Source organism: Orycteropus afer, unplaced genomic scaffold (assembly GCF_000298275.1).
Source record: "Orycteropus afer afer isolate SDZICR_OR568_19922 unplaced genomic scaffold, OryAfe1.0 scaffold00046, whole genome shotgun sequence".
NCBI classification, from domain to species: domain Eukaryota; kingdom Metazoa; phylum Chordata; class Mammalia; order Tubulidentata; family Orycteropodidae; genus Orycteropus; species Orycteropus afer.
In genome coordinates, this window is record NW_006921633.1 from 496839 (window position 1) to 518152 (window position 21314).

Sequence of the window (21314 nt, forward strand, 5' to 3'; positions counted from 1 at the left end):
AGTGCTATAAGGGTATATGCCTAAGTAAGATGAATTGAGCAGTACACTCCTCTAGCTCCTCCCTAGTGTGTAGAGTGAAAGGTTCTATTACTGCCTGTGGCCTGTGGTAATCAGAGCATTGCTGAAGGGCATTCTCCTCATGGTCACTCAGCAGCAGTCAGTGCCTGTGTCAGTGTGCCTGGCACACACCACCCTTTCCAGGCTTCAGCATGAATTGGGTTGAATCACTGGCTGATTAGCTTCCTGCCAGCTTGCTTTTTCTGTGCTTCAACCTATAAACACTGATACGTACTTTCTCTCTTTCCTATGAGGCAAGAAACACAGGCTGCTGATGCATGGCCTGCAGTGTGGTGTCTGGTATGACTCAGCTTCCTCCAACAGCTGTATTAAATCATTGCTTATTTAACAAATATGTATTGATTACCCATCATCCAAGGCCCTGCTCACAGTCTACTTCCTCTGACATTCCCCACTTCTCCACTGATCTGCTCTTCTTCCCAGCTCATGATACACAGCCTTATCTCAGTTCCTCGTGTGTGTTCCTTCATCCTCCCCACAGTTTCCAGTCAGGACCCTTCCTATACCTGCCTAGGAAACCAAAAACCAAACCAGTTGCCATTGAGTATCCATTTAGTGCTATTGATGACACACAGGTTTTGTGCTGTTGCCCCATTACAAGAGAGTAGGGTGTGCAAAAGTGGAATGAAGATCTTTGTGTTAGCCTTGTCCAAATAGGAAACTGTCTTCCTTCCAGAAGGGCAGAATTTGTTTCTAGGTGAGCAGGCACCTTTCATCACACAGAAGCATAAGAAAGCCGACAGGGGCTGATGTGTAATGTTCTAGCCTGACCCTCCTGGTGTGACAGTGTCTCATCCCTTGAGTGAGGGTTATTCTTTCACATTCACTTTCTGTGCATGAGCTAATGATTCTAATAATAGAGTTTAGGGTTTATTCAAACTCTCACTTTTTACATTTTTTTAAAAAATGTAATTGTTTCAAGTCTTAATTGTTTTCCCTAGTTGAGAGTTTCTAATTTTTTCACCTTATGTTTGTATATTTTATCCTCCTTCCATCTTTTTTCACTAAGACTTATGGGGAATATTTGTAGACTAAATGGAGAGAGGTTTGACTGTGGCAGGGATGCTTGGGATGGTCTGACTGGCAGGTGAAGAGCACCTCCTATGGCACCATTCCCCCCCCCCCCACTCCCACTCCATATTTCGTTATGGTCAAGGAAAGTAAAGCCAGGAAGGTCTCAGTATTTGACTAAAATCACATAACTGGTAGCCAACTCCTAATCATAAGAACTAACATTTGTGAATTTTTACAATGGGTTCAGCACTTCATATTCTTTATCTCATTTAAGTGAACAGTAGCACTGTGAGGTAGCCACTGTGTTGTGCCATTCCTCAGATGGGAAAACTGAGGAAGCCGCCCAAGACAGACATTGTAAAGCCTAGTTTCAGACCCAGGCAGTCTAGTCTGCTGCAGTGGTGCGAGTAGACTAGAAGGCTGGCTATGTGTTGTGTTGAAAATATGCCACCTGTGAGTGGCTTAGGAATGCAGACCATGGAAGCTCAACATTCACATGCACTCTTTCTCTGAGAGTTTGGATCGGCTTTCAGGAAATGGTGCACACAGTTATCTTCATCGGTGAAGAAGATAGTCGGGTGTAGAAAATGTTTGGTTATGAAAAACCAAACTTAATATTTCTCTAGGGTCTGTTAAGGTTCCAGATATACCATATGAAGCACAGTGCTAGCTTGTGGTTGGAAACGAGCTATCATGGAGACAAATGACCCCTAGTAGGTGCCAGGAAGTCATGCAATTAACTGGTCTTCACTTCATTCACAAAGCAGAAAACCTAGTTCTGGTTGGTGATTTTAGGAGGTGACCACAGTCTTCAGAAAGCAATTTTCATTGACACTTAGAGCATATAGTCTTTGAGGGCTAGGCTTTGATCCAAAGTTTACTTTTTATGTATGTTCAGACCTATTCTTTGGCTGTTATGCAGCTGACCCATCTATTCATCTAATATTTCTTTGTAAATTTTAGATCCAGGATATCAGTGTGGAAACTGAAGACAACAAAGAAAAGAAGTCTGCCAAGGATGCATTGCTGTTGTGGTGCCAGATGAAGACAGCTGGGTGAGTGTGGACTGAAAGGTTATCAGGGACTGCTGCTTCCAAGACCGCGTTCCACTGTAGTCATCATTTACAAGGTGTTGACAAGTATCTTTTCCATTGGCTTCCATTGAGAAATCTTGTTAACATGTAAGCAGTTGATTTGTTGACTTTATAGCTAGCTTTCAGAATGGGAGGAGTTCTGATTTATGTTCTAGACCTGTCGTATTTCCATCAGTTTTCTTCTCTTTACTAAGAGTGCTCCAGAGAGTTGTATACTTTGAATTTTAAAACCCTGGGAGCATTTTTACAATCACACCTTTGGTATATTCATGTACATACATGCATACATACACGTTATCTATCTGTCTACTTTACTTATTTATTTTGAAGCACTTGGAGGTTTCCACTTCTCTTTAATTTCTCTTGCCCTTTGGAAGCTTTGCTCAGTAAACTCTGGAATAATCTTTATATATTATCTGTTAATTTTCCTTCCTTTTATTCTTTCATTGACATTTTAGTGAAGATATTTTTATAGAACTGCATATTTTTTGTTACTCACTGAAATTATTGGGACTTGGTTGATGTTAAACCTTTAAAGGTCTCATCAAATTAGGTTAGGGTTATGCAGCCCCCTAAGTATTTATTGAGAGCTCCTTTTGTACCAGGCTGATGAGATCATTACTGTCAGCTCTGCTTTGAGTACAGGTGTGTCTATATCACACACAATCAGTGTGGTTTGAGTTGATGTCAGAGCAGCAGCATGCTATCTGATGGTTTGGAACCTGTAAAGAGGTTATGGTCTAATAAGGGGCTCAGATGAGGTGTGAATCTTTAATTAACCACAACATAAAGTTACTAATAATCAGTATGGTATAGAACAACTGATTGATTTGGGGGTAAGTTTTAAGCATAGGCAAATTTTTCAGAAAGGTGTACTTACTTATAAAACTTTATCAAATTAAGTGGCTTAAGGAAAAAGAAAACTGAGCAGCTCTTGGATAGGTAAACCCAGCATTTTCTTGTTCCAAAGTAGCAATGTGAATTCAGATCTCAATGACTGCAAGGTCCTAATATCTTTGCTGGTAAAGTAAGGAAGTAGAAACAAATAGGGCTGGGAAGAGCTGGGTTCTAGTCCTAAGTAAGGGTTGTGTTTTAATTCTAGAACACAATTTATATCTTTTGTTTGATTGAATAACCAAGTAAGAAAAGTTATATAGATATGTATTTTATTTCAATAACTTTATAGCAAGCTGAAGTTGAGTATATTTGCTCTGATTTGATTAACCTTGTTGGTGGCATAGTGGGTAAGGCATTTGTTTGCTAACCAGAAGGTAGATAGGTCAAACCCACCAGCTGCTTCGTGGGAGGAAGATGAAGCAGTCTACTTCCATAAAGATTTACAGCCTTAGAAACCCAATGGGGATGCTGTGGGTCAGAATCAACTTGACGACAGTGGGTTTAGGTTTTGGTTTGGTATTGGTATTTAATGGCATAGATTTTATAATCCTTAAAAACTGTTTTCACACTGCATCTAACAAAAGTGTAAACCTGTACTTGGTAATTCTGTTGCTTTTCTCTTTTGCTGTGTCATTGGCAGATACCCCAATGTCAACATTCACAATTTCACCACTAGCTGGAGGGACGGCATGGCCTTCAATGCACTGATACACAAACACCGGTAAGCCCCCAGAAAACGCACTGAAAATTTTGGGGGAGAATATTGCCATTTCATGACAGCAGATTTGGGTGCCTGTCTATCCTCAAATCCATTGCCTTTGATGTTGCACCACAGTAGAAATTCCTATATTCCCCCTGGGAGAAATTTAGGAGGTGATGTAGATCTCCCAAACAAAATATACAAGCTCACCCATTTTCTTTCCTTCTGTAAATATATCTTTGAAGTATTTATATAAAATCTTGTTTTGTTGTTTGATAATTAAATGACATGCTAGAACTGTACTCCTCTAAGTGATGATTTTAATATTTTTTTGGAGTAGTAATCATGTCACATTGGTCTCATGATGAGTTTTCAAACCATAGTTTTTATTTCTGCTCTGCTGTTCCCACATAGGCCTGACCTGATAGACTTTGACAAACTCAAGAAGTCCAATGCACACTACAATCTGCAGAATGCTTTCAACCTGGCAGAGCAGCACCTTGGCCTCACTAAGCTCCTGGACCCTGAAGGTAAGGACTTGACTTGAGTATACGGGGTGAAACATTTAGCATCTCTAGCATCAAGTGGTTAATAAACTCTGGTTTGTATCAGTTTATTTGTAACTGTACAACCTGTTTGGGAGTTACCAAAGAAAGGGAAGGAATTCATGTAAGGATTTGTGAGACTGGTGACATTCAGATATGCTCGAAAGATAAGTAGGATTTAAATAGACATTCCAAAGGAGAGGCCATGCTAGGAAAAGGGAGTTGCCTGAGCAAAGGTGGAACCAGGAAAGTTGAAGCATGTTTGTTGACTGACATTGACCCAGAATTAGCAGAATGGTTTGGAATGGATGGAATGTGGAAGTAGGGGCCGTGTTAGGAGGTTGTGTGGTGGTTACTTATAAGCAATAAAAAGAGCATCAACAAGTTAATTTTTCTAATTGTCAGAAAAGGGGAGGGTGTGGGCAGAAGAAGGAGTAAGAGCACTCTGTCCTTTGTCAGGGCCGGCTGCTAGGAAGCACAGCATCTTGTTCTCTGTGAGGAATCAAACCCTCCCTCTCTGCTCTGTGGGTCCCTGCAGCAGGACCCCAAAGACTGACTGCAGTGATGTGGAGCTGGCCTGTGTGGGGCAGTCCCCCTGTTGTAGCTCCCTGGCTTAACAAAATCCTGATTTCTGGCTTTGTTTTAGCATGAGCTGTCATAGGAACGTTTTCAAGAAAAACGTTTAAAACGTGAAAGGATTTTTTTTTCCTGTAGTACTGGAATTGTATAGATTCTCTGAGCTGTGGGGAAATACTAGATAAAACAGTGCATGTGAATGAAATTTACTTTTTTTTAATGTAAATATAGAACAGGAAGTTTAACTCCCCAAGGGCAGATAGAGGTCATGAGGTTGCCAAGCAGGATTCTTACTATTTTCCAACACATTAGATTTGCTGATATGTTCACTACAGGAAACAGAGATATAATTATCTTTGCGCTAACCCATTAAATGATTTTCTATATAAATAGAAAGCTAAAATTCCTTGGGTCATGATAAATCTCCATACATATTCCCCATCTTAACATGGGAAGAATTTTTCCTTAGCCCCTGTTTGTGCTTTAATAAAGAACCTTTTTTTTTTTTTTCAGTCACATCATTGTGACATATTTTTAAAACACTCAACAGTTAATTTTTCTAATTATCACTCAGTTTGAAAGGGGAATTGATGTTCCACATATCATAAGACAGAAACTTTTAAAAGGCAGCTGATGTAACTTATCCTGGGGGTTTGATCTTATTAGTTGCCTTTAGTCCTAGTTCCAAAGAGCATCAGTTAAAACATGCTTGTAGACAAGTTAAAAAAGTTTTGCTTGCTTATTTTTGTCTCTGACAGCTTGACATTTTATGTTTGTTAAATTGCATACAAAACTGGCATCCTTTTCTGGCCTTCCTCCAGTTCTCGCTCCTTTAGGGACACTTTGGCAGGTTGAGCAGACACAAGAGTTGGCCATAGAAGCCTAGGGCAGGAACAGTAGCTGTGGTTCTGGTCCCCACTGCTATTGGCTGCTTGCTGAGAGTGGGCAGGGACGTCTCAGCCCTCTGCCCCGGTGTTCTTGTCTTTAAAATAAGAGAATCAGCCCTGCCCCACACAGGGTTGTCAGGAGGATAGAAACAAAGACGTATGTGTGAGTGCATAGTGAAAGAGGGCCTGATATGTCTACTAAGAGCTCTCCTGTATGGTCCCTCCTCAACCTATCCTGAGTTGGGTACTTCACTCAGTATTGCCTTACTTTGAAGACTTGGGATTTTCACTTGCTATTTGCCTCAATAAATATTTACAAGTAGTCCTTGACTTGCAAGGGGGTTCCTTTCTGATGACTTCATCTTAAGTTGGTTTTGACATAAGTCGAATAACTTTTTTTTTATTATTATTTTTTAGTTTTCATAAGTACTACTTTTATTAACAGTATTGTTATTTGTCTTTGGGAGTTGGAAACATCGCATGTAAACTTACAGATGTAGTTTAATACATATATTAAAAAAATACACATTATAAAAATTTACTCTGAGGATGAAGAAGAGTTGTATAACATTGGCATTTTGTCAGCTGTTGTGATAACAACTCCACCTATGGAATGTTTTGAACCATCTGGATTATCCCTGGTTATAGGGATGGTGTTTCTAGTCAAAAAATTAGTGAGAATTGTCTGTATGATCCTTTCCTTTTTTTTTCCTTAATATGTTTTATGGTAAAAATCTCACTGCTTCCTGAGTCTGCTTATCAGCATTTGCAATGCAGTCTGCATTTGTGTCCATGTTTCCAAGCAACTGAAGGTCCCTGATTTAGTGTAGAAAACTAAATCTATGCAGTAGTGTTTTGAACAGTAAATCATAGAATTGAACCTCTGTGAGTGAACATCTGAGAATGATAACATCAGCATATTACACCTTACAACACTGTATGTAGTACATATTACTAACGATAAGGTGTACGCCCTAAAACAAACAAACAAATGGATGATCATAAGTTCAGTTCATCACAACTTGAATACATCTAGGACTACTTGTATTGAGCATCCATGTTTTTTCAAGACAACGTGCAAGAAATTTGGGAGGTGAAGTGACACAGAGGCTCACAAAGGCTCACAAAATTCCTACCTTGGGACTTAAATAAAGCATGCATAAATACATGCATAAATAGGTGGTAGAAGGTATACTGTGGGTCTGTGGAAACTACGTGCTAAGAGAACAGAGGAGGGAGATAGTAATTATGGTCGTGTTGGGATGGTAACTTTTAAGCTGGATCTTGAAGGGTAGGACGAAAGTGATGAGGTAGGAAGGCCATTTCAGGCAAAGGGAAGTTGTGATGAAAGGGAGGAATATTAGAAATTGCGGGGTGTGATAGTGAAGAGTCAAGTTTGGCTCAGAGGTATAATGCCTGAGAAGAAGTAGTGGTTCATAGAATTGGAAATGCCCAGACAATGCTTAGTAGGTAGAGTAGGCCTGATAAATATTTGTTGAATGGAAGGAAAGCTGTGGCCAGATTCTGGGAGATGGAAGGGCTTTATTCTACAGACTGCAGGACATATTGGAGTAATTTTGAGCTCAGAAGAAAGAAGTATTTTCATAGCTGTGCTTCTGGAAGATCAGTCTGCCTGCAGTGTATAGAGTAACTAGATAGTGGGGAGACCCAGGGGAAAAGCCATTGCTTCAGGTCTGGTTATATGGCTGTGAAGTCTGAACCATGAGTGACAGTTGAGAATACCATAAATAGAATCATATGGACTCAGATTTGGTGACTGACTGGATGTATGGGACAAAGGAGATAAAGATATCCAAAGACTGGGGCAAATTCTGGTGCCATGAGCAAAAATAAGGACTCAAGAAGGACAAGTCTTGCTGGGGAAGAGGGAAGATGGACATCATGTGTCTGAGGTAGCAGCCAACGTTGCTTTACTGTGTTCTTCCTTTCACTGTAGTTGCTTGTAGTATTTTGCCTTCCTGACTGCCTGAACTCCTGGAGAAAGGATTGTGTCTCCTAAGACTTTTATGTCCTTTTTTGCACGCAGTGTTAGGCAGGTTAAAGTCGTTTTCTGAATATCCATATTTTAAAAGAACTAGGGAGGTGGTTTCATCATCATTATCCTTGTTAGGATTAATGAACTGATGGCAGAACTCACAAGTACAAGAAAAGAAGGCACTGGACTAGTCAGTGTTGTTGGACAACCACTTGGGCTGTTCCTGCTGCCTGGGTGGTGGCTCTGTGAGCCCGGTGCTGAGCTAGTATCTTCCCTGTGTTACAGATATCAGTGTGGACCACCCTGATGAGAAATCCATCATCACTTATGTGGTGACTTATTACCACTACTTTTCTAAGATGAAAGCCTTGGCTGTTGAAGGAAAGCGAATTGGAAAGGTGAGCTCACACCAATTCTGTAAGTTGTGAAACAATTAAGATTCATATCTTAATGTTTTGTCACTGAACACCTTGTTCTCCCACTCACTCATAAATTTCACTAGTTGAAACTTGTGGCAGACCCTCCAAATGGCAGGGGACAGGGCATTGAGATGGTGCCTGTGGGATTTCAGAAGTCTCTTCATCCCAAAGGGTAATGGAAGGTACGGGCAGTGGCTAAAATGTTCAGATAGGGACCCAGAAACATACGTCTCCTCACGCCTACAAGAAAGTTAGGTATTGAAAATCGTTGATTTGTCAGGTGTCAATGGCATGAAATCTTCTACCTATGGTTGATGAGCCCTCTAATACTATGCTTTTTATTTCTGGTTTGGCCAATCAATGTTCATCTGCTGTTTTTCAGAACATTTTAGATCAAGTGAGATTGTTCTTTTAGTGTGATGGAATGGAAAATTCCTGGGCATTCATGGGAGAGGAGCAAGGGATAGAGAGCCCTTTTTGTTTGTCCAGGAATTTTGGAGGGTAGGCAGTAGGAGTCACCCAGAATCTTAAACTGTTTACCTAGGGGCTGGGAGATTACAGAAGGAATTACAGTTGAGTTACACTGTCATTGTTCACAAATGAGAGCCTGACTGCCTATTAGCAAATATGTTCCTTGAGTTAAAATGTTTATACCAAAGTAGTACAGAACCGTTTCAAAGCCAGTCGTCAAGTGTACATGTGCTCACATAGAGGTAGGTGTAGTCATGTTTTCCTTAAATAGTGGTACAATCTCGCTTATCCATTTTTCTGACCTCTGTTTACAGGTGCTTGACAATGCGATTGAAACAGAAAAAATGATTGAGAAGTACGAATCACTTGCCTCTGACCTTCTGGAGTGGATTGAACAAACCATCATTATTTTGAACAATCGCAAATTTGCCAATTCACTGGTTGGGGTTCAGCAACAGCTCCAGGCATTCAACACTTACCGCACTGTGGAGAAACCACCCAAGTAAGCTTCAAATTGGAGTGCATCACCATTAATATGGGCAGAGAGGTCACTGCAGCCAACCCGTTTTCTGACTTCTGTGATCTCTCATCTCTGTGACCAAATGCCCTTCTCCAAGGGCCTTTCTTATCCCTTCTCATCTGTCCTGTGTCTCTGAAATTTACTATAAATCATGAGCCTCCTCTACTAGAAATGTGCCACTAATGTATAGGATACATGAGAATCCTAACAAATGATACCAAAACTAAACCAAACTCACTGCCATCGAGTTGATTCCGACTTATAGCGACCCCTGTGGGTTTTCCGAGGTGGTAAATCTTTATGGCAGAAGATTGCACAGTCTTCCTTCCTTGGAATAGCTGGTGGGTTTGAACCACTAACCTTCTGGTTAGCAGTTAAATGCCTTAGGCACTATGCTACCATGTTGTTATGTGCTGTCGAGTCGGAACCGACTCATAGCGACCCCTCCTTGGGTTTCCAAGGCAGTATCACTACGGAAGTAGATTGCCCCATCTTCCTTCTGAGGAGTGGCTGGTGGGTTTGAACCGCCAGCCTTCTGGTTAGCAGTCAAGTACCTTAGGCACTATGCTACCAGAGCTCCCTTACAGACCCTTAATCTCTCATCCAAAACCCTTGTGCCTAATGTGTTTCAGAATTTTAGCTTTTTGGGTTTTAGAAAGGTGGTTGTTTGGTGCCATTGTGTTGGTTCCAATTTATAGTAACTCTATAGGACAGGTTAGAATAGTAACCCTATAGGACAGGGTTTTGTAGGCTGTGATCTTTATGGGAGCAGATTGCCAGGTCTTTCTTCTATAGAGCCACTGGGTGAGTCTGTTAGCAGCCAGGTGCTTAACTGTTAGGCCACTAGGGCTCCTTTTTACAAAGGTAGCATGGTACAGATGTGTTGTATATTACAGCACCCCCAGTGGGTCTGAGGCAATACCCCATAGTCAAACCCATTAATATAGCTGTTGCAATATGTGTAAATATTCACATTTTGGGGGATAAAGACAATAGTTAGTTTGATGTCAGTTCAGATCAGGCTTTATTGCCACATAAATAAGTTAATAAAAAAAAGTATGATTTTATCTTTTTTAAGTTAAGAGTAATGGATAAAGGATTATGACCTGTTATTTCTTACACAACACAGTCCACAGTCCCAAAGTCATCCCTCCTTTTTCTGAAAACTATTCAGTTGTGAATTGCTTGGTGAGCTTTCTGAAGCCCGTTGAAAATTACATTAGGTGGACATTTGAACACTTGTATGCATTTAGCCACGCTCTGGATGAAGTAAGTCTATTGTCCAGGACTTACGGTTTAAACCTTGATTGGGGTGATTAATCAAAGAGTATTGTGAGCCCTTCGCACCCTCTGATATAAATCTCAGCAACAACAAACAAATAACCACGAAAAAAACTCCACAGTTTGGCTGTAGTTTGAGGTTTATGTTACCCAATAACTAACCCACTGCTGTCTCTCTAACAGGAATTTCACACAAGTCAGACCACAGATGAATGGCTTTTAAAACTGCATGACTGTGTGAATTTTCTTCTTTTTACCTTCAGAAACTAATGAATTTTTCCCTTTGAAGGAATAAAAGGAAGTAAATAATATTTATGGCTGTTTTTCTCTGTTTAGATTTACTGAGAAGGGGAACTTGGAAGTACTGCTCTTCACCATTCAGAGCAAGATGAGGGCCAACAATCAGAAGGTCTACATGCCCCGAGAGGGGAAGCTCATCTCTGACATTAACAAGGTACAACCCAGCCCTGGGTTTCTGCCTTGGCTCTGACCTGCTGTAAGCTTCAGGTTCAGTCATTAGATCTTCATTGCTAAGAGAGTAAGAAGCTGACGGGGTCCATCCCTGCCTGCTGAATTGCTTTGTGGACAACTCTTGCTCAGGCATTGCGGAGGGTCAAGTGAATATTTGCCATTGGTATCCTGAAACTGACCAGTCTTTTGGAGGTTTTGGAGCAGTGTTAGATTTTATCAAACCATCCTTGTCTTGGGCTGTTTATTTTGCTGTTGCTCACATATACTCAGTTTACCTCTCCTCTATCCAAGGCAGTGGATTCAGACATCATTAAGTTGCAGAAGGGAGAACTGAAAACCTTACTTATGTTTGGATTCTCTAGAGGTTGTGGGGCTTGGGGTTTTGGCTCCTTCTGCCAGAGAAGCTGTCAATTACACAATTCCCGTCATTGTGTCTGCTGTGTCTGCAATTACGGAATTGCATAGTAGGCATTATTTCCAACCAGAAATTTGAAAACTTTGGAACATGGGAGTCAGTTGTACACACTTAGGTTCTTTTGTGTGTAATGTTTTAATTTCTTTTTTTTTTAACGGGATGTAAGATATATTTCCTAGGAATTAATTTTATATGAACAATCAGTCAGGATTTTGAAAGAAATGCCCGGGTATATGGATTTAAAATAAACAGCAGAGTGGGATGAATGAGAGATTCATAATCTGATTTCTTTCTGAGAGAAAGTCATTTATCTTTTTTTATTGATCAGAGCTGCTTAAGATAATGACTTTGTTTCCTGTCAGAGTTAAAGTAAGAGATTCATAACTTTTTATAATTCTCCAAGGATTCCAGTGGCACTATTTTGTTTTCCAAATCCAACATGGAATATTTAGATTTAGATAAGGGAGAGTGTTCCCATGGGGTTAAACTCGAGGAAAAAAAATTTTTTTCCTTTTAAGATTTAAGAGTCAGCGAGGGTGGGAACAGAGCTCTCTTTCAAGTTTCTTGTGTCTTTTTGAAAAATACTAGCTGTTGAGTGTAGCGAAAGCAGGTTTCTTGAACATTGCAGGACACAGTTCTTTTTCTCTTTTGCAGGCCTGGGAAAGACTGGAAAAAGCGGAACATGAGCGAGAACTGGCCCTGCGGAATGAGCTCATCAGACAGGAGAAACTGGAACAGCTCGCCCGCAGATTTGACCGCAAGGCAGCTATGAGGGAAACCTGGCTAAGCGAAAACCAGCGCCTGGTGTCTCAGGTTCTACTCTAGACATCACTTAGAAAAACTTCCTGGGCTAGTCTAGAAATGTAGACTCTTGCATGGGGCCACAGACCACAGGACTATTGCTTAGTCCAGACCATCCAAGAACTTTCAATTCTCAGAGTTTATCACCATCCAGTATTCTGAAGTCACTTAAGAGACAGAAATGCCCTTTTAAGTCACTTTGCCCACCTACGAGGATGTTTATCACTCCTAATGCATTATATCTTCTATTTATCTATTTTTTTTCATGGATTTGGAAGGAGCTCAAGCATTTGTTAGAGCTCATGAGTGTATGTCAACCAGTCTTGCTTCCAAATAAGTGTTTAAATTTTCACTCTTTCCCTCAATCTTTGACCAACTAACCCATTGAAGCAGTTTGACTGGTTAGAAAACAAATGAAGGAGGCTTTCTTGTCTGTGTGGCTTGATACCAATCATCACATGTTGCAGTCAGGTGCTCAATATGGGCTGGACCCCTCTGCACAATGAGAGGTTGCTGATTTGCTTTAGGGGGAGCATCTAAGCTCAAGCATGAAAGTTTTAGGGTCTTAGGGAAGGCAGGGACCTTGCAGGGGACAGGAGGTAGGGGACTCAAGGGTCAGTGTTTGTCTATAGGACCAAAGAGGTCAAGGTGTGCTTAGGATACCATCTCTGCTCTTTGTATCTTTGTTCCAAGTAGATGACCTTTTAATTTCCAGTTTCTTTTCCTTTCATTTCTCTGCAGGACAACTTTGGATTTGACCTTCCCGCCGTCGAGGCCGCCACAAAAAAACACGAAGCCATCGAGACAGACATTGCTGCATACGAGGAGCGTGTGCAGGCTGTGGTGGCTGTGGCCAGGGAGCTTGAGGCAGAGAACTACCATGACATCAAACGCATTACGGCAAGGAAGGACAACGTCATCCGGCTCTGGGAATATTTGCTGGAACTGCTCAGGGCCCGGCGGCAGCGTCTCGAGATGAACCTGGGGTTGCAGAAGATATTCCAGGAAATGCTATACATTATGGACTGGATGGATGAGATGAAGGTAAACTTTGACCAAATGGAGAGGGTGCTAGAGCTGAGTGGATCTGGCTTCTCTTTGCCAGGACCCATCCACCAACCCCTCTATGTACTATTACGTTCCAGTTGTATAAGTACCCACCTTATAAAGCCAGAGAGGTGGCACATACCCATGGGAACATGGTTAGCTCACAAGTTAAATGACACGTGATGGTGTAGTGGAAATCAGTTCAGTAGCTGGAGGCCGATGACTGTGATTCAGATCTAATCTATCTATATTCTCCTACAGGGAATCTCTCGAGTTGTGGTTTTCTCTGTTTTTAATCCTTTAGAGTTGAGCTAACTGGTTGTCTCATCCATCTTCATATGTGTAAATGAGTAGTCCTGATTTTGAGAAAGGGCACAGGTAGGTATGCACAAGTCAGAGAGTGGTATGCAGTGTGGATAGATCACAGATCTGGAGTGGCACTCAGTATTCAGAGTGCCTGTGAGTGCCTGAGTTGCCTAATCTCTTTAAACAGAGATTGTATTTCCATCTTCCTCATCCTGTTATTGAAAGAGCTCTAGTGGTGTAGTGGGTAATGAGTTTGGCTGCTAACCCCATGGTTAGTGGTACAAACCCACTAGCTGCTGTTGTGAGGACTGAGCGAGATAATACATGCACAGATTCTAGGACAGGGCCTGATTGTAATGGCTGTTAACGCTGGCTTTGGTTTCCTATCCATGACTACCAGGTCTGAGCATTGAGGTCCCAGTGCTGTCTCCATCTGGGAAGAGACCTGCTGTCACGCCAGACCTCTGTGCCTGTTTGCATCCTCTGGTATAGGCCATGGAAGTACATCCACATCAGGTTCTTCACCTAGAGTGTGCTTAGTCTTGTAGATAAAATAAGGCCATTTCCAGACAGTGCGGTGAGGCCTCCTTCATCTCAGTATACTGTGTCCCCAAGCCTGACCTTACGCAAGGCATTTCCTTCCCAGGATGAAAGCCTTGTTTTTTGGTTGCCTCTTGAACTGTTCCTGGCAGAGGGGCAAGGTCACCTGATGCCATCAGTGTCCCCTCCTGTTGTCCCAGATTTATAACGTTCTTAGGTATGGTCTGTCTTGGTCTCCTAAAATAGAAAAGCCCATAAAATGGAGCAGAGGTACTATGTATGTTATAAATCACAATGCACGTTATAATTGAGGCTGGGCCAGAGACTTCATCTCTGAAGTAAGTGAGAGTGAGGTAGAAGTTCCTTCTGGAGAAGATGTGGACTGAGGCCCCTAGATTTGACTAGCTGATGGAAGAAGCAAAAGAAAAAGCAACCCAAGAAATTGCTTGATGTCTGCTGAGCATGACAGCCACCTTATTTGGTTAAAGATAAAATTTCCTAGCTTTTGAACCAAGTTCTTTTCCAATTCATTCTGTGCTCTATTGTTGAGATATACTAAATAAGCTATTAACCAAGGAAAGTGTTCATTTAAGGAAGTCAGTGACTTGTGATTTCTTTTAATCTTCATGTAAAATCTATTACTCTTACCTTCTTGAATAGTTGGTGCTATTGCAATTTGTTCTTCGAACTTCAGTTTTTACGTAGTAGAATCTTTCATATCAAGCTCCCTCCTCCCTTTCTTCTATTCTGTACTTTCTAATGTAGATTTGACTTGCTTACTCCATGGGTTACCAGTTGACATCAAGCCACTTTCAACTCATGGGAACCCCATGTGTGTCAGAGTAGAGCTGTGCTTCCTAGGTGTCAATGGCTGGTTTTTTGGAAGTAGATTAGTAAGCCTTTCTTCTGAGGTGCCTCTGAGTGGACTCAAACCACCAGCCTTTGGTTAGCAACTGAGTACATTAACCATTCACACCCAAGAATTCATCATTACTCCAAACTAGATAACCCTTAATTCAGTGTGCCACTCCTCATGCTGGCTTTCAGGTTTGTCTCACTCTGTTTGCTCATCATCCTCTTCCCCTGAAGGTATAGGGAGAATGGAGGGCTAGAGGGAGGATGCCACTTGGTTGCTGCCTCTCACCTTATCCAAAGACTAGGTAATACCAAAGTCAAGGCTGTATGTCTCAGATGTTCTTTCTGTTGCCACTTGTGCACAGGTGCTATTACTATCCCAAGACTATGGCAAACACTTGCTTGGCGTTGAAGATCTGCTGCAGAAGCACGCTCTGGTTGAAGCAGACATTGGCATCCAGGCTGAGCGGGTGAGAGGCGTCAATGCCTCTGCACAGAAGTTTGCAACAGATGGGGAAGGTAAGGATGGGTTGCTCCAGGTGTCACCTCCTGGTCACCAGAGATCCATCTTTCATTTAGAATGGGCAGAAAATGAACTCAAGTGGAACTGGTTGTTAGTGGTGGTAGTTATGTTTTCTTTTTTAAAGTTGATTATAGCAGTGGAGCACTAGAACTCTTGAAGTTACTGTGGCACATTATAGGTTCCTTGTGGTTTATCTGCTGCTGTGTGGTGGGGACAAAAGATGAAGTGGGGTAACCTGAACACTTTAACGCTGTCTTGTTTTTGTGAAATTAAATGGACGTGGCTTTTTCCTCAAATGCTACTTGGTTTTCAGTTTCATTTGGCAGTGCATCTCTGCCAGACCACACTTGATATGGCAACATATCAACAGCTGGTGTGGCTGCCCAAGCATCTCCTGGCTTTCACATCTGGCCCTACATCTCCATTTAGTTTAACTGGCAGGATTTGGTTTTGCATTCTTACATTCGAGAAACAGTTCTTTCGTAAGATTCCTGTGTTTTTTTGGTTCCTAAGTGATTGCTTTGTTTGTGGTTGGGCAAAAGAAGTAATGTTGCTCACTGCTTCTCCTGCCTACTACCAGTCAAATCATAGAGAAGTTGTTCCATTGCCTTACCCCCTAACATGACCCCATACTAAGAGCCTGTACCAGCAATGTAATAGTCAGAATATGGGATATTGCCTACTGCCTGTATATGAGCAGGAACCTATGATAAAATTTGTAAAACGTTCACATTTCCCTTTTTGGTATCACACAGGCTACAAGCCCTGTGACCCCCAGGTGATCCGGGACCGCGTGGCCCACATGGAGTTCTGCTATCAAGAGCTTTGCCAGCTGGCAGCCGAGCGCCGGGCCCGCCTGGAAGAGTCTCGCCGCCTCTGGAAGTTCTTCTGGGAGATGGCAGAAGAGGAAGGCTGGATAAGAGAGAAGGAGAAGATCCTGTCCTCCGATGACTATGGAAAAGACCTGACCAGTGTTATGCGTCTGCTCAGCAAGCACCGGGCATTTGAGGATGAGATGAGCGGCCGCAGCGGCCACTTTGAGCAGGCCATCAAAGAAGGTGAAGACATGATTGTGGAGGAGCACTTTGGGTCAGAGAAGATCCGGGAGAGGATCCTGTACATCCGGGAGCAGTGGGCCAACCTAGAGCAGCTCTCGGCCATTCGGAAGAAGCGACTGGAGGAGGCCTCACTGCTGCACCAGTTCCAGGCAGATGCCGATGACATCGATGCTTGGATGTTGGACATCCTCAAGATTGTCTCCAGCAATGATGTGGGCCACGACGAATACTCCACACAGTCTCTGGTCAAGAAGCACAAGGATGTCGCTGAAGAGATCGCTAACTACAGGCCCACCATTGACACCCTGCACGAACAAGCCAGCGCCCTCCCCCAGGAACACGCGGAGTCTCCAGATGTGAGGGGCAGGCTGTCGGGCATTGAGGAGCGGTACAAGGAGGTGGCTGAGCTGACACGGCTGCGGAAGCAAGCACTCCAGGACACCCTGGCCCTGTACAAGATGTTCAGTGAGGCTGATGCCTGTGAGCTCTGGATTGATGAGAAGGAGCAGTGGCTCAACAACATGCAGATACCAGAGAAGCTGGAGGACCTAGAGGTCATTCAGCACAGGTGAGCAGGGAACCGAGTGCCGGGGGTGCCTGCCCGCTCCTCATTATCTCCAGTGACTGAGGAGGTGATGACCCTGTTGAACTGCCTTTTTAGATTCGAGAGCCTAGAACCTGAAATGAACAACCAGGCTTCCCGGGTCGCGGTGGTGAACCAGATTGCACGACAGCTGATGCACAGTGGCCACCCAAGTGAGAAGGAAATCAAAGCCCAGCAGGACAAACTCAACACGAGGTGAGCAGGAGGCTGGCAGTGTGCCAGGTGCTCTCCATGGGTGGGGCTGAGGAGGGTGAGGTCACTTGCTGAGCCTGGCAGTTAGGAATTTCCTGGATGGGGTCATTGGCACTGTGGTGCTGATGTCATGGTGTTGGCATCTGCCTTTGGACATCTCCTAGTTTTGTAAGACATAGCTCTCAGAGCCATGTCATTTGGGTATGAGCTCAGTCACTGGGTACCTGCCTCTCCTAGATCAGAGGTAAAGCCTTGGTGCTCAGGCATAATGGAAGATGTGTCAGGGTGGCACCTGTGCTGCCCCTTTGAGAATGATTCCGGAACAAGATTTTAGCGTATTTGAGACTTAGTTGGGCAATGTAAGTCCCAATTGTAAAAAAGGTAGATTTTTGTCCCAGTCTTATCTTTCTGCTGAATAAGCATTTTGGAGTAGATTGAGTGAGCAGGCTGGTTACTACTGTCTGCTTTTGGGTTGAGTAAATGTTCATTCAGAGATGAGTAAAATGTGTATTGCAGACATGATTAAATTGGGCCTTTGCAAGGCAGATTGTTGTAACTGCTGAGGTTAAAGTCCTTTAACAGGTTCCTCTCCACATCAGGCTTTTTCAAGATTATGTTTGGTCTCTGAGTTGTTTCTATAATATTGGATATCCACACACCTAATGAGATCATTTGTTTTCCAAAAAGCATGTAGTTTATGGAAAGATTTCTGATAGAGGGGGTAAAAAAGTACAGTTTAGCCTCTCTCATACTGCTCTCTCCACCATCCTCACATTCACAGGTGGAGTCAGTTCAGAGAACTGGTGGACAGGAAAAAGGATGCCCTCCTTTCTGCCTTGAGCATACAGAACTACCACCTTGAGTGCAATGAGACCAAATCCTGGATCCGAGAAAAGACCAAGGTGATTGAATCCACCCAGGACCTGGGCAATGACCTTGCCGGTGTGATGGCACTGCAGCGTAAGCTGACAGGCATGGAGCGTGACCTAGTGGCCATCGAGGCGAAGCTGAGTGACCTGCAGAAAGAGGCGGAGAAGCTGGAATCAGAGCACCCCGACCAGGCACAGGCCATCCTGTCTCGGCTGGCCGAGATCAGCGATGTGTGGGAGGAGATGAAGACCACCCTGAAGAACCGCGAGGCCTCCCTGGGAGAGGCCAGCAAGCTGCAGCAGTTCCTGCGAGACTTGGACGACTTCCAGTCTTGGCTGTCAAGGACCCAGACAGCCATTGCCTCGGAAGACATGCCCAACACGCTGACCGAGGCGGAGAAGCTGCTCACACAGCACGAGAACATCAAAAACGAGATCGACAACTATGAGGAGGACTACCAGAAGATGAGGGACATGGGGGAGATGGTCACACAGGGACAGACCGATGCCCAGTACATGTTTCTGCGGCAGAGGCTGCAGGCCTTGGACACTGGATGGAATGAGCTCCACAAAATGTGGGAGAACAGGCAGAATCTCCTCTCCCAGTCCCACGCCTACCAGTTGTTCCTTAGGGACACAAAGCAAGCTGAAGCCTTTCTCAACAATCAGGTAACATTCATCACTGCTTCTGTTTGGTTCCTGTGAGAGCAGCCACAGGGTACATTTTGAAACATTTTGGCGCAGGGGCTGTGAGTTCAATCTATGTGAATTTGATGGATAATTTTGAGACAGCTTTTCCTGACTCCTCAGGCACTGTAACCCACCCCAGTGAAGGAGATTTGTCTTACCTTTGCAGTACCCAGGTGGTGCGGATGGTTAATGCATTCAGCTGCTCACTGAAAGGATGGAGATTTGAGTCCCCCCCCACATGCACTTTGGCAGCAAATCTTGGAGATTTGTTTATGAAAGATCAGCCACTGAAGACCTTAGTGGGCACAGTTCTACTCTGACACCCATGGGGTTGTCATGAGTTGGAACTGACTTGATGGCAGCTGGTTCTGGTACTAGGTCTTGCCTTTGCAACTCAGGTTCTGTTTCAACATCTTTGAGGCTCTCTGTATTCATAGCGTGTCTTAATAATACCTCATCAAGTTGACAGCTTTCTGTGAAGCAGGTATTATTAGTCCAATTTAAAAGATAGAGTGAAGTTGTTTGTTTTTTTTTCCCCTTCTCTGAATGCTTTGGTTTTTGGTCTAGAAGGGGTCAGTTTTACCTGTATGGCTTTGCCTAATAGCATAAGGTAGAGAATAGACAAAAATGGCTGAGGATGTTGCCAGCATCAGGGTTGTTGATCTCTTTTTAAAAGAGCATGTCTGAGGGGTATGTTGCTGTGGCCTTCAGGGGGATATGGAGGACTCTTGTGGCTGACACACAAAGTTGTTGCTTTCCTTACTCACTTTGGGAAATACATTTAACTTAGGGAAGTTTAGTCACTTATAGTGTCCCACTGGGTTTTTTCCTTCTGAATTTTTACTTTATCTGATTCAGAAGATTATTTTTTATAAGTATAATGAAGCAAGTGGTATGAAGCATGCTGTGTGGAAGTTTGGAACAGAGAAAGAAGAGTTCTTTTGTTCTTCTTAAAAATGAGATGTATTTGATATATTTTTCTTCTTCTTTTCCAAACAAGGAATACGTTTTGGCCCACACTGAAATGCCCACCACCTTGGAGGGAGCTGAAGCAGCTATTAAAAAGCAAGAGGACTTCATGACCACCATGGATGCCAACGAGGAGAAGATCAATGCTGTGGTGGAAACTGGCCGAAGGCTAGTGAGCGATGGGAATATCAACTCAGATCGCATCCAGGAGAAGGTGGACTCCATTGATGATAGGTGAGGTTTTCTGAGGTTCTTAAAGGAGTCTTATGTCCGGGGACACTCCAGCTTCTGATGCATTCATTGGTCAGAATTCCTTGGGAGTGTGGTATGAATGTCTCAATGGGTGAAATGTGATGAGCACTTAGCAAAAGTTAGTCTACCTGTCACAGAAAATTCATGAGCAGTACAAAACTGTGGTTCTTTTTATAGGACCTGTACCCAACCCAACCCCAAACCCATGCCATCAAATTGATTCCTACTCAGTGATCCTTTAGGACAGAGTAAAACTGCCCAGTAGGGTTTACAAGGCTGTAAATCTTTATGGAAGCATCTTTCTCCTGTGGAACAGCTTGTGGATTTGAACCACCAAGCTTTTGTCACCAGCCAAATGCTTTAACCACTGTGCCACCAGAGCAGTGACATACAGCGTGTTGCCCTTTGGGACCCTGAGACGCAGACACTTCCCCAGCGCAGCCCATATTCACTTGAATCCACGTGAGATATCTCTGAAGCCTGTTGGAGAAAGGGGAAGATGGGGTTTGCTTGTCCTGTGTACCTGTGGAACCATTGTTTTACTAAAGTGCAAAGGAGTGTTACCTGCCCTTTCTTAGAAAATTGGCTTAGATGTTGCTAAAATGGTGTCTTTTTCATGATGAAAGAAAAGGCTGTTCTCCTTGTCTGCCAGGACGTTTCTAGGTTTAGGTACTTGTCTTAGTTACTTAGTGCTGCTGGAACAAAAAGTACCATAAGTGGGTGACAAACTTATTTTCTCACAGGGAGGCCAGAACTTAGGGCATGGCTCTAGAGGGAAGCCCATTCTTGTCTATATCAACTTCTAGTAGCTGCCAGCAATCCTTGGCTTTCCTGGGCTTGTCGATGCAGCTGCTATGTATGTCTTCTTGGGGCATCTTCCCCTTGTCTGTGTCAATTCAGCACTTTTTATAACTTAAGATTTTTAGCTTTAGGGACCAGCAAACCTCTTATTTCTAAACAGGGTCACATCCACAGGTTATAAGGGCTAGGACTTAATACATACTTTTGGAGGACCCTTTAATACATAACAGTGCCTTTTTCTTTTTGTGTGTGTGTTTCTGAAAGATTTTCTTTCTGGCTGAAGGTCAGTTTACTCCCTTTGACCTTTGCCACTAACATTCATCCTACTCTAGTTACTAAAGCTATTTGAGATTTGAGGTAGATTCAAGTTCAGATGCACTGGCACAGGCTGGTTCTGGGCTGGCCACTTCATCCTGGTCTGTCCTGTCTGAGTTAGTCACTGG

At 43.1% G+C, this 21314-nt stretch overlaps 1 protein-coding gene across 1 annotated transcript in view; it reads left to right on the top strand.

The window, feature by feature from the left end:
* SPTBN1 (spectrin beta, non-erythrocytic 1) overlaps positions 1-21314 on the top strand; it is a 185338-nt gene that overhangs the window by 114391 nt on the left and 49633 nt on the right. Inside the window, exons 4-16 of the mRNA XM_007937990.2 lie at positions 2056-2147; positions 3724-3804; positions 4198-4313; positions 8073-8185; positions 8992-9179; positions 10815-10932; positions 12019-12177; positions 12907-13209; positions 15279-15432; positions 16192-17062; positions 17156-17293; positions 18072-18828; positions 19850-20052. Of these exons, the coding sequence (XP_007936181.1) occupies positions 2056-2147; positions 3724-3804; positions 4198-4313; positions 8073-8185; positions 8992-9179; positions 10815-10932; positions 12019-12177; positions 12907-13209; positions 15279-15432; positions 16192-17062; positions 17156-17293; positions 18072-18828; positions 19850-20052 (3293 nt within the window). The remainder of the gene's footprint in view (positions 1-2055; positions 2148-3723; positions 3805-4197; positions 4314-8072; positions 8186-8991; positions 9180-10814; positions 10933-12018; positions 12178-12906; positions 13210-15278; positions 15433-16191; positions 17063-17155; positions 17294-18071; positions 18829-19849; positions 20053-21314) is intronic.